Source organism: Raphanus sativus, chromosome 9, assembly GCF_000801105.2.
Source record: "Raphanus sativus cultivar WK10039 chromosome 9, ASM80110v3, whole genome shotgun sequence".
NCBI classification, from domain to species: Eukaryota; Viridiplantae; Streptophyta; class Magnoliopsida; order Brassicales; family Brassicaceae; genus Raphanus; species Raphanus sativus.
In genome coordinates, this window is record NC_079519.1 from 33004885 (window position 1) to 33016594 (window position 11710).

An 11710-nucleotide genomic window follows, 5' to 3' on the forward strand; every position below is an offset into this window, starting at 1 on the left:
CCTCGATTTGCTGGAATATTTGGATCTCAAGGAATCATCTAGTGTTCCAGAAGCAAGCCTACTCACCAGAAGAGACCTTAGAGAAAGCCATCAGAGAAGCTCGTGAATGGTCAATAGCGCAAGTCACCTGCCCCAAACCACAACCAAACCCAACCGGTATCGCCCAGGATCCTCCTCTAGACCCAAACCAAATTTGCATGTATACGGATGCCGCTTGGAATCCCCAATCATAAGTGGCTGGTCTAGCCTGGATCATCGAGGATGCTGGATCGTCCTCCTCACACTCAGCGACCGATACATTCGTAGTGTCGCCCCTAATGGCGGAAACGTTGGCACTGAGAAGTGCCATGACCTCTGCTCTACATCGTGGGATAAGCAATCTCCAGATCTTCTCAGACTCACAGAATCTCATCAACCTTGTGAATTCAAAAGGTCGTCATCTTGAAATCGCTTCTCTCCTAAACGATATCTATTTGCTCTCTTCCTGTTTTAGCTTAGTCAAGTTTAAGTTTATCCCTAGGAAGGATAATTCCAGAGCGGACTCTGTTGCCAAACAGGCCCTCTTCTTGTACCCCATTTAAATTAATGCAAGTCTTGTTTCACAAAAAAAAAAAGAACCGATTCTTGTAACCTTCTAGGGTTTAAGCCTCTCTCCGTCCGTCCGTGAGATTTTAGTCACCAGATTGAAAAGTTGTAACCTTTTCGAACCGTCTGAAGTAATCTCCCATGTCCATGAATGGTCAGAGAAGCTCTCCAATTCCTCTCTCGCCTGACAAAGTCTCCGTCTTTCCCACACCCACTCACCTGCAACAACCACATCCACCACCTCATCACCTCCCGCTGCGGCGCCCTCTCTCTCAAACTCGTAGCCTACTTAGTCTCCAGAGGCTACGCTCCTCACCGCTCTTCCTTCAATTCAATCGTATCCTTACTCTGCAGATCGGGGCAGGTTAGATTCGCCGAGGACATCGTCCGGGCCATGCCAAAGTTCGGATCTTTACCGGACGTCGTCTCTTACAACTCCCTGATCGATGGGTACTGTAGAAACGGCGACGTGTGTAACGCGAGTTTGGTGTTTGAGAGGTTGAGGAGAAGAGTCTCTTCTTGCTGCATCAGACCTGATGTGGTTAGCTTCAACTCCTTGTTTAATGGGTTTGGCAAGAGGAGGAAGATGCTGGTGGAGGTTTCTTTGTATATGTGTGTTATGCTCAAGTGTTGTTCCCCGAATGTTGTTACTTACAGCACTTTGATCGACGCGTTCTGCAGATCGGGAGAGTTGGAGTTGGCTTTGAAGTGTTTTGGGTTTATGAAGAGAGATGGTTTGGCTCCGAACGTGGTGACTTTCACTTGTTTGATCGATGGGTATTGTAAAGCTGGAGGCTTGGAGGTTGCTGTTTCGTTGTTCGAAGAGATGAGACGCGTTGGGATGTCTATGAACGTTGTTTCTTACAGTGCGTTGATTGATGGGTTCTGTAAACGAGGGGAGATGCAGAGAGCTGAGGAGTTGTTTTGCCAGATGCGGGAGGATGGAGTGGAGCCGAACTCTCTTGTGTACACCGCGGTTATCGACGGGTACTTCAAGAAGGGTGATGCTGTGAATGCAATGAGGTTTCTTGCGAAAATGCTTAACGGAGGGATGAGGCTTGATACCGCTGCTTACGGTGTGATCGTGTCGGGGCTCTGCGGTGTCGGTAGAGTGAAGGAGGCGGCGGAGGTGGTGGAGGATATGGAGAAAGGCGGTTTAGTTCCTGATGAGATGATCATGACGACGATGATGAGTGGTTATTTTAAATCCGGGAGGGTGGAGGATGCGGTTAAGGTGTACGGTGAGTTCTTAGAGAGAGGGTTTGAGCCTGATGTTGTAGCTCTTTCGAGTATGATCGATGGGCTTGCGAAGAGCGGGCGGCTACATGAAGCTGTTTCTTATTTCTGCAAGGAGAGAGCTAATGATGTTATGTACACTGTGGTTATCGATGCTTTGTGTAAAGAAGGGGAGTTTGTAGAAGTTGAGAGGCTTTTTGGCGAACTTGTTCCTGATAAGTTCATGTACACTTCTTGGATAGCTGGTTTGTGTAAGCAAGGGGACTTGGTGGGTGCGTTTAAGCTGAAAACCAAAATGGTTGGAGAGGGTCTTGAGCTCGACTTGCTGACGTACACGACGTTGATCAACGGGTTAGCTAGCAAGGGGTTGATGGTGGAGGCTAGACAGGTTTTCGACGAAATGCTGAGAAGAGAGATCAGGCCTGATTCGGCTGTGTTTGATCTGTTGATTAGAGCTTATGAAAAAGAGGGAGACATGGCCGCTGCTTCGGAGTTGCTTCTTGATATGCAAACTAGAGGGCTTGTAACAGTGGTAAGTGTTGAGGAGTGCAGCAAACAATGTGACAGTGAAGTAACTTGTACTTGAACTTCCTGGTGATTTTGTTAAATGTGATCTTTACATTTATAAATCAATATTTTTAACATAAGACACGGAAGAGTTTTAGCTGAGGAAATGGAACTTGTGTTGTCTATGCTTTATTAGATTCAAGTCTTCTAGATTGATCAGTGGTTCCTGATGTTTGTATTTGAGAGAGGGCATGTTGCTCTAGTTATTGTCATACATGGATGAATCCTACACTTAGATAGTCAAACCTCTTCACCCTTCACCTCTTCACTATCATTTTGTCATTTTGATCAAGTCATTTTGTTCCTAATAAAAATTATTAGCCCAACTTGTTTCTAAGTGTTTTTTAAAAACATTTTATGCACTTGGGAACTATTGAGCTTTATAACTAGAATAAGATCCAAATAATACCTTGTATAATTAAGTCATTTATTAATATTTAGAAAAAAAGAAAAAGAAAGAAAAACCATTGTATTGGATTTGGTATATCACACGTTACAGTAATAAAACAAAAAGGAGGATGAAGAGGTGGGCCAAAGGCCCAAAGACCAACCACAGAATCGAAATGAAAAAACTAGTGGTGCACAACTTATCTGATTTTATAAAACCAAAAGGAGACAAAAGCTGCCTCGAACAGTGTGGGCCTACAAAAATCCTCCCCCAAATCCTAATCCTTATCCTTTTACCCTCTCTTTAATTCTCTCCCTTCCTTTTTTTTCCTCCTCTCCAAGCCATCATCCCGATAACTTCATCTCTCTATCATCTGAGGTGGTCTAGATGATGGAGTTGAGTTCTCTCTTCCCCACCCTCTGTCTCCCTGATCTCCTACTTTTTATAGCGCCGCTCTGGATCGCTGTCCTTGTCGGGGTTTTGGTGGGTTGGCTCTGGAGACCAAGCTGGGCTAGACAAGACAAACTCTTCACCTTCTTCAACAACAACAAACCCAACAACAACAACCATAATCACCCCGCTACTACTACCGTCGAATCTCGCCAGGTACACAAAGAGAAATCCGGGTTTGTAACCGGCGATGATTTCAGGCATCTATGGAACTTGGTCGAGGTCAAAGACGGAGGCCCTTCCTGGATTCAGATGATGGACCGGTCTACTCCCACCTTCTCTTACCAAGCTTGGAGACGCGATCCTCACGACGGTCCCCCTCAGTACCGTAGCAGAACCGTGTTCGAAGACGCCACTCCTGAGATGGTGAGGGACTTTTTCTGGGATGATGACTTCCGTTCCGAATGGGACGATATGCTTTTGTTTTCTTCTACGCTCGAGTCTTGTAAGGACACTGGCAGTATGGTTGTTCAGTGGGTCCGCAAGGTTGGTGTTACCACCACTCTTCTTGTTTTCTACCAACTTTTTTTTTTGTTTTGTTTTGTCTCTCTTGATTATTGATTGTGGAATCTTCTTGTCGCAGTTCCCTTTCTTTTGTAGCGACAGGGAGTATATCATTGGCAGGAGAATATGGGACGCTGGCCGAGTCTTCTACTGCGTTACAAAGGTAATGTTCTATGTAAAAAATTACATATATATAGACCTTCAAATTTGTAAAAAAAAAAATAATAACAAAAAAAAATTGTTTAGATATGAATTTTGTTTTGATGCAAACTGATTTGGAGGTGCAGTTGTGACTTTTTTCATGTGTTATTTTGTTTTCAGGGAGTACCATACCCGTCTGTACCACGACAGAGCAAGCCGCGGCGTGTTGACTTGTACTATTCAAGCTGGTGCATCCGTGCAGGTATGTATGTAGTACCATTGTGACAATGTACTTTTGTCTTATGTTATTTAATTTTCATTTTTCTAATCAATTTTTGTGTAGTTGAATCGAAAAGAGGGGATGGTGAGATGACATCTTGTGAGGTTCTACTTTTTCACCACGAGGATATGGGGATACCGTGGGAGATAGCAAAGCTCGGGGTGAGACAGGGGATGTGGGGTGCGGTGAAGAAGATAGAGCCAGGGCTACGTGCATATCAGAGGGCTAGAGCAGGAGGAGCAGGTTTATCACCGAGCGCATCGATGGCTCAGATCAACACCAAAGTGAGTGCGGAGGAGTTTATGAACGAGAGGGATTCGACAGGAGAGGTTGGAGGAGACGAGAAGCCGTCGTCAGGGAAGAACATACCGAAGTTACTAGTGGTGGGCGGGGCGGTTGCGCTTGCGTGTACGCTGGACAAAGGGCTATTGACGAAGGCGGTGATATTCGGGGTGGCGAGAAGGTTTGCAAGAATGGGGAAGAGGATGTAGGAGGGCTGAATGTGTACATTGTGTGAGATGGTCACTCTCCTTTTGCAATTCCAAATAGAGAAAGAAAGAAAGAATGTTTCATTAGTCTTGGTGAGTGTATCAATCATGTAAAAGCAAAGAGGAAAAGCAGAGAGAGGAGTTAATTCTTTTAGTGTTGGATCTGTGATAATAAACATATCAAACCTTTTTTATTGTCTAAATTTCTGATGAAGTGAAATCCAATAGTGACTTGTGTTTAGACATATAACTAATAGATAGATTGTAAATCAGTAAATTTTTTCTTTGCTTTCAGAGTAAGTCTGAAGAACAAATAGCCTTGGGAGCTACGCTGCCCTCTTTGGCATGGGTGAGACTGTTACACTTGGAAGTTCTATACATATTGACTCATTCCTTGGAACCTATCGCATTAGAGATTATCTCAGTCAGAATCTCAGTTGGGTTACTACCATGATAGTGCAGTGATACTGTCACCATATCAAATTAAGCAACACACAATTTTGTTTAAGATTCCCAGTACTAGAGTAGACTCGTTCACAAGAATGGAACCAGCTAACCGAGCTGGGAAAGAGATAGCAAATGGACCATATGAGGACGCGCCGGTCCAACCAGTATTTTTTGTTTGGCTTAGTGTCAATGACATTTTCAAAAATGGTTGGACAGTTTGTAGTAACTACTCATCTTTGTGTGGCAATGTGCCTTTCTTTGAGTTCAGCGACCGACATGCTTATTCTCATAAACAAACTTCTAAACTTTGCCTGTGGTCTAATTCGCCAAAAGGACTGAAGTACACTCTCCAGCATTTAGGGTTTGATCGGTTGATGCTATAACTTAAGTTTTGTATATATTTTTTGATGTAATTTTTTTTCAATGTAATTTATTTTCAAAGATATCAAATGAACTAAACATAACTTTTTTAAAAAAAAATTCTAGAATTAACATCTTTCATTTTCTAATTCTTTTAGCACTAGATTCATTTTCGAAAGTTCAATCATGAATTTTAATAGATTTTAAATATAAACACAATCCATTGTTATCAAATGATGATTCCAAATTCTATTTTGAAATTTAGTGTTATTTAAATCCAGCTTTTAAAATTTATTGTTATTCAATTTTTAAAGATTTTAAAAAAAATTATTCAAAATTTATTTCAAATAATTTTTTATGGATTCTCATAAACAAATGAATGAATTCAAAGCTCAATATCTACTTCAGGGATTTTAGAATCCATTAACTTAAAATTTTAATATTTGATAGATTATAAAACATTAATAATTAATTTGAAATCAGTGATTGAATAACATCCCCAAAATATGAATGTTTAATAAATAAAATTTATAAAGAAAAAAAGGCTTTCCACATTTTGCATTTCCATTTCCATTTCCATTTCCAATCACCCATTTATACTTATTGATTTGATTTCATGATGAATTTTAATTGGTTTGGAAAGTTTAAGTTTTGGAAATCATCAAAAAAAAAAAGAAAATTCAAAAGAGTTGCAAATTCTATATTTGGTACCACAATATAACTCGTACTGTGATCACGAACTTTTCATCGCGTCTTCTACTTCTTATATAGAAAAACACAACTTGCAAGTTGTGACTCCCTTGTGTGTTGATATCTTTTCTTTTTCTATCATCGAAAACAAAAATAAAAGCATTAAATATTTTAATAACAGTCATAAATTTCGTTAATCCGCAAATCAAAAATTCATTTCGGGAAAGGCGAGAGAGTAACTGCACAGCCACAGACAGACAAATGAGTCGTCTCCATTTTCATCTTCAGCAGATCTGATCACCCGTCGTGTTGTACACTCCGCCCGCTCTTCCGATCGCGATTTAGGTCGTCGGAGATTCCGATTCCGATTCCGATTTTCGAACGTTTTGATTGTTGATTTCATCTGACCATGTCAGACGCTCTCTCGGCGATTCCCGCCGCCGTTCATCGCAATCTCTCCGATAAACTCTACGAGAAGCGCAAAAACGCTGCGATTGAGGTTTGTCAATCAAATCCGCATCTTAGGGTTTCCACTATGATGATGATGACGATGATGATTGTGCCGTTTGATTTTGTTAGATTGAGAATACTGTGAAGATTTTGATTGCTGCGGGTGACCATGACAAGATCTCCAAAGTCATTGACGTGTTGATTAAGGAGTTTGCTAAATCTCCTCAAGCTAATCATCGAAAGGTTTGATTGATTTCTTTAGCATTTTTTAGATCTGTTAGGGTTTTAATGTTCTTTGTATTTTTGCATTAGGGTGGACTTATTGGCTTAGCTGCTGTAACTGTTGGTTTGGCCACAGAAGCTGCTCAATACCTTGAGGTATTATATATATAGTTTATTAGTGTTATGTTTTACTATACAATCCAATCTTTCTGATTTTTTTTTGTTTTTGATTTGTGGAACGTGAAGCAAATAGTGCCACCTGTGATTGACTCATTCACCGATCAAGATAGCCGAGTTCGGTACTATGCATGTGAAGCTCTCTATAACATTGCAAAGGTAAAGACTATATATATAGTTCGTTTGGTTTTTACCATTTTGTGCGATTGCCCATTGATGATGCACCATGTGGTTATACTGCAGGTTGTGAGAGGGGAGTTCATTTTGTTCTTCAATAAGATTTTTGATGCTTTGTGCAAACTCTCGGCTGATTCTGATGCCAATGTCCAAAGTGCTGCTCATCTTTTGGATCGGCTCGTTAAGGTATGCATAGTTTTTTCTTTCACATGAGTGGTATATATATATATATATATATATATATATATATATATATATATTTTTTTTTTTTTTTTTTGATTATATGCTGATTAGAGTTGTACCTTGTCGAATAGGATATTGTGACGGAGAGTGATCAATTCAGGTGTGTAAGTTCTGTTCTGCCTGTCAAAAATAACTCTGATACTGTTAATTTTAGATACTTGACTCTCCATGTGATTCCACGTTTTTGGCAATTGGATTTTGCAGTATTGAGGAATTTATCCCCTTGTTGAAAGAACGCATGAACGTTTTGAACCCTTATGTTCGACAATTTCTGGTGGGGTGGATCACTGTTCTTGACAGTGTTCCAGACATTGATATGCTTGGGTTTCTGCCGGACTTTCTTGATGGTAATTGTAGTTTTGACTACTTCAGCTAGATATATATATGACGTTATTCAAATTTTTTTTGGGTGAACTAACTTACCTGTAAATTCCCAGGTTTATTCAATATGTTGAGCGACTCTAGTCATGAAATACGACAGCAAGCTGATTCAGCTCTGTCAGAGTTTCTTCAAGAGATAAAAAATTCACCAGTAAGATTTCTTCTTTGTCCTGGTTTAATATCCTGCTACAAAATCCCTTTTCAGTATGTTTTTCTATAGGGTTCTCATTTCTTGTTATCAGTGTGCTTTTTTAAGATTCATTGGTAAATTTCTGACGGGAGTACTTTGTACTGTCGAAAGTCTGTAGATTATGGTCGCATGGCTGAAATACTGGTGCAGAGGGCTTCTTCTCCTGATGAATTCACTCGGTTAACAGCCATCACATGGGTAAGAATAAAAAACCATGTTTCTGCTTGGCCTCTTCCTGGAGATTCATATGCTTAGAATATGTGTTAAAATAAAAATTGTATTCTTGTAGATAAACGAGTTTGTAAAACTCGGAGGCGACCAGCTCGTGCGTTACTATGCTGATATTCTTGGAGCTATCTTGCCTTGCATATCTGACAAAGAGGAAAAAATCAGGGTGGTAAGTTGTCTTCCTTTTCGTGAGTGATGGAAACTGTAGGTCTCGCTTGCAATGTTTCACTTCCTTTGTGTTTTTTTTTGTTTGCATAAGGTTGCTCGTGAAACCAACGAAGAACTTCGTTCAATCCATGTTGAACCCTCAGATGGTTTTGATGTCGGTGCAATTCTCTCTGTAGCAAGGAGGTTAGTTTTTTCCTATGCCTTTGTTTGGTCTTTCTGAATGCTATCAGTGTTCGACTGATTTTGTGACCTGTGAGTTTTTTGCATCTCCAGGCAGCTATCAAGCGATAATGAGGCTACTCGAATTGAAGCCTTGAATTGGATATCAACACTTTTGAACAAGCATCGTACTGAGGTGAAGAGAGCAGCTCTCTTTGGGACCAATCATTTCTAATCACTACTTTTGTACGTGGCTTTATAGCTAAATTGGAAATGTCGTAACAGGTCCTGTGCTTCCTGAATGACATATTTGACACACTGCTAAAAGCACTATCTGATTCTTCTGATGACGTGAGTCTCCTTCCCTGCGTGTTTGTTTGGTGAATTTTAAGTTGCATCGATTTGGCTTTGTCTAATATTAAATTTATTTGATATTGAACTATCTGGACATGAAAATATATCATAGGTGGTGCTCTTGGTTCTGGAAGTTCATGCTGGTGTAGCAAAAGATCCACAGTACTTCCGCCATCTTATCGTCTTTTTAGTCCACAATTTTCGAGCTGACAATTCTCTATTGGAAAGGTTACTCACATCTTATAACCCGTCATATAGTTTATGGAAATAACATAATATTAAGTTGGTCAAAACATATCTGGTTTAGGCGTGGTGCCATTATTGTCCGGAGATTGTGTGTACTTTTGGATGCCGAAAGAGTCTATAGAGAGCTCTCAACTATACTCGAGGGAGAAGATAATCTTGACTTTGCTTCAACCATGGTTCAGGTATTTATCATTTCCCAAATCCCAAGTTTCTTCGGTTAACGGATGTTTGAAAGTGTTAACGTTTAGATGATGGGTTTAGTTTGCATGACTTGTTAATAACTAGATTGTCTTTTTCCCTTTTCTTTTGTTTTATGTTTCAGGCATTGAATTTGATTTTGCTTACAGCTCCAGAGTTATCAAAACTAAGAGGTCTTCTAAAAGGTTCACTCGTCAATCGCGAAGGGAAAGAACTTTTCGTTGCCTTGTACGCATCATGGTGCCATTCGCCTATGGCCATTATAAGCCTCTGCTTATTAGCTCAGGTAGCTACAGCCGCCCAAAAAAAGTTAAAAAGATAGAACTTGTTGTGTATTTCGTAAAAATTTCACCATCCGATATTGAATATTAGCAAATGGAATTATTGACAGGCGTACCAGCACGCGAGTGTCGTGATTCAATCATTGGTGGAAGAAGACATAAACGTCAAATTTCTAGTACAGCTTGATAAATTGATCCGGCTTCTCGAAACTCCAATCTTTACTTACCTTAGATTGCAGGTTTGCTTAACCTATCTCAACCCAAAGAGCTGTCTCCTCTTTCCAGCTTCTTCTTTTCATTGCTATCTAAACCTTTTCTCCTTGACAGCTTCTGGAACCAGGAAGATACACATGGTTGCTGAAAACACTTTATGGTCTTCTAATGTTACTTCCTCAGGTAAAAGAAAACAAAGAAGAAGAATAGAACAACACTTGTTCGATTTATTTGGTGGTTTTTTTATATAGTACATTGGTTCTTTTTCTTTTCTTATATGCAGCAAAGTGCGGCGTTTAAGATACTTCGGACAAGACTCAAAACTGTCCCAACATACTCATTCAGTGGGGGAGGAGACCAAATAAGCAGAGCATCTTCAGGAGTTCCTTTCTCTCAGTATACGAATCATCACGAGGACGATGATGCAAAAGACATTAATATCGCCAGTTCTCACCAAGGAATCAATTTTGCTGCACGGCTGCAACAGTTTGAGAATGTACAGAGTCTGCATCGTGTTCAGGCAAGGAATAATGTCAAGTACTCATATACCACTTCCTCTTCCTCTACATCAAAGGTAAAGACAGCGGCAACCTATCTTTTATCACATAGTGATTTCACAATTCAGCATTTTTTTATACATATGCCAAATCAAGATTTATGTTTAGTCATATATCATTCATCATTCAGCTTCATGGAAAAGATACGAAATAAAAGAAATTATGTAGATGTTCTTAGATTTTGTCTTTGATTGATAACATTGTGAAACTTTATCCTCTTTTTTTTTTTCATTTTCTGCCGTATTCAGTTTACAGACGGTACCAATGGGAGTAGTCTGTTAAGTGTTGATTTGACGTAATATAATCTTTAATATGGTGTTTTAGGAGGTGAAGAGATCTGAAGAAGAAGAAGAAGAAGAGCAACAACATAAACCACCACTTTCCTCGAGATCATCATCAGTTGCAGACAACAGTCGACCTCCATCAAGATCATCAAGGAAAGGCCCTGGTCAATTACAGCTTTAACATCCTGGTATGGTAATGATACATCACCATCATCATAATAATAAATATCCATCCCATGCATCATCAGTATTCTTCGTTTGGACGCCACCGATCCATTTTGTCTACTGTAAAATTGTATATCTCCAACTTTAGTAACTCTTTCAAGTTTCCTCGGAACTTGTCTTAAAGAAAAAAGCTACTACGGTCGTGTCCGTGTGTCCTCTCTTATCTCTCTGGCGGGTTTTTTTATTTACGAGAGATTCTTCAGTCTGTTCTTTTTTTGGTTTCTTTTTCTTGAATCTGCTGCTTCACTGTTGTTCCTTTTTATTGAAGGGAGATTATTTGTTTCCTTTGTGGATGTAAGCAAAAAAGAAGTCATCATGTGGTTTTGTGTTGTTTTTTTATAACTTGAAAACCACATGAGGAAAATGGTGTAGAGATTATTACTTGATTGGATATTTATGTCGAATGATGCCTCCTTGCTTGCTCTTTTGATCTCTACTCTTGTTTTCGCAATGATAAATACACATTCTGCAAAGTTTAATGCTATATATGAGCATTATGGGTAAAAGGTTGGAAAGTCAGATAATCTAATTGACTAAAACTGGTACCTACAAGTAGAAGACGTTGCATCTCGGTGTGTTTTAGACGTGATTGTAGTTCCTCTGGGGAACAAGAGATCGATTGGACGGTGATTTCATCTTGTTTATGTCATTTGAGCCTCATATAGTGGTGTCCATAACTAATAAATTTTGATCCAAGTTCTTCAAATTTTAATCAACTAGTAAAGATCCTATAGTCAAAATTTCTTATAGTGGGAGTCCATAACTAATAAATTTTGATCCAAGGTCAAACCTGGCTCTGGTTAAACTAAGTCAGCCACATT

At 39.6% G+C, this 11710-nt stretch overlaps 3 protein-coding genes across 3 annotated transcripts; all 3 read left to right on the forward strand.

The window, feature by feature from the left end:
• The first annotated feature begins 618 nt into the window (after positions 1-618).
• Positions 619-2468, forward strand: LOC108824090 (pentatricopeptide repeat-containing protein At2g01740). The gene has a single exon (XM_018597434.2). It carries the CDS (start codon positions 737-739, stop codon positions 2405-2407), a length of 1671 nt encoding a protein of 556 aa, XP_018452936.1. The 5' UTR covers positions 619-736; the 3' UTR covers positions 2408-2468.
• A 626-nt stretch (positions 2469-3094) lies between these two features.
• LOC108827588 (uncharacterized) lies at positions 3095-4880 on the forward strand. The gene is made up of 4 exons (XM_018601021.2): positions 3095-3712; positions 3810-3893; positions 4052-4133; positions 4215-4880. Exons 1-4 carry the CDS (start codon positions 3164-3166, stop codon positions 4640-4642), a joined length of 1143 nt encoding a protein of 380 aa, XP_018456523.1. The 5' UTR covers positions 3095-3163; the 3' UTR covers positions 4643-4880.
• Positions 4881-6258: 1378 nt separating this feature from the next.
• On the forward strand, positions 6259-11313 carry LOC108827589 (protein VAC14 homolog). The gene is made up of 20 exons (XM_018601022.2): positions 6259-6635; positions 6716-6829; positions 6899-6964; positions 7055-7144; positions 7229-7348; positions 7477-7505; positions 7610-7752; positions 7843-7937; positions 8088-8174; positions 8266-8373; positions 8464-8555; positions 8646-8727; positions 8817-8882; positions 8998-9113; positions 9193-9313; positions 9454-9615; positions 9721-9849; positions 9938-10006; positions 10107-10397; positions 10705-11313. The coding sequence occupies exons 1-20, from the start codon at positions 6546-6548 to the stop codon at positions 10843-10845; spliced, it is 2211 nt and encodes a 736-aa protein (XP_018456524.1). The 5' UTR covers positions 6259-6545; the 3' UTR covers positions 10846-11313.
• The last annotated feature ends 397 nt before the right edge of the window (positions 11314-11710 follow it).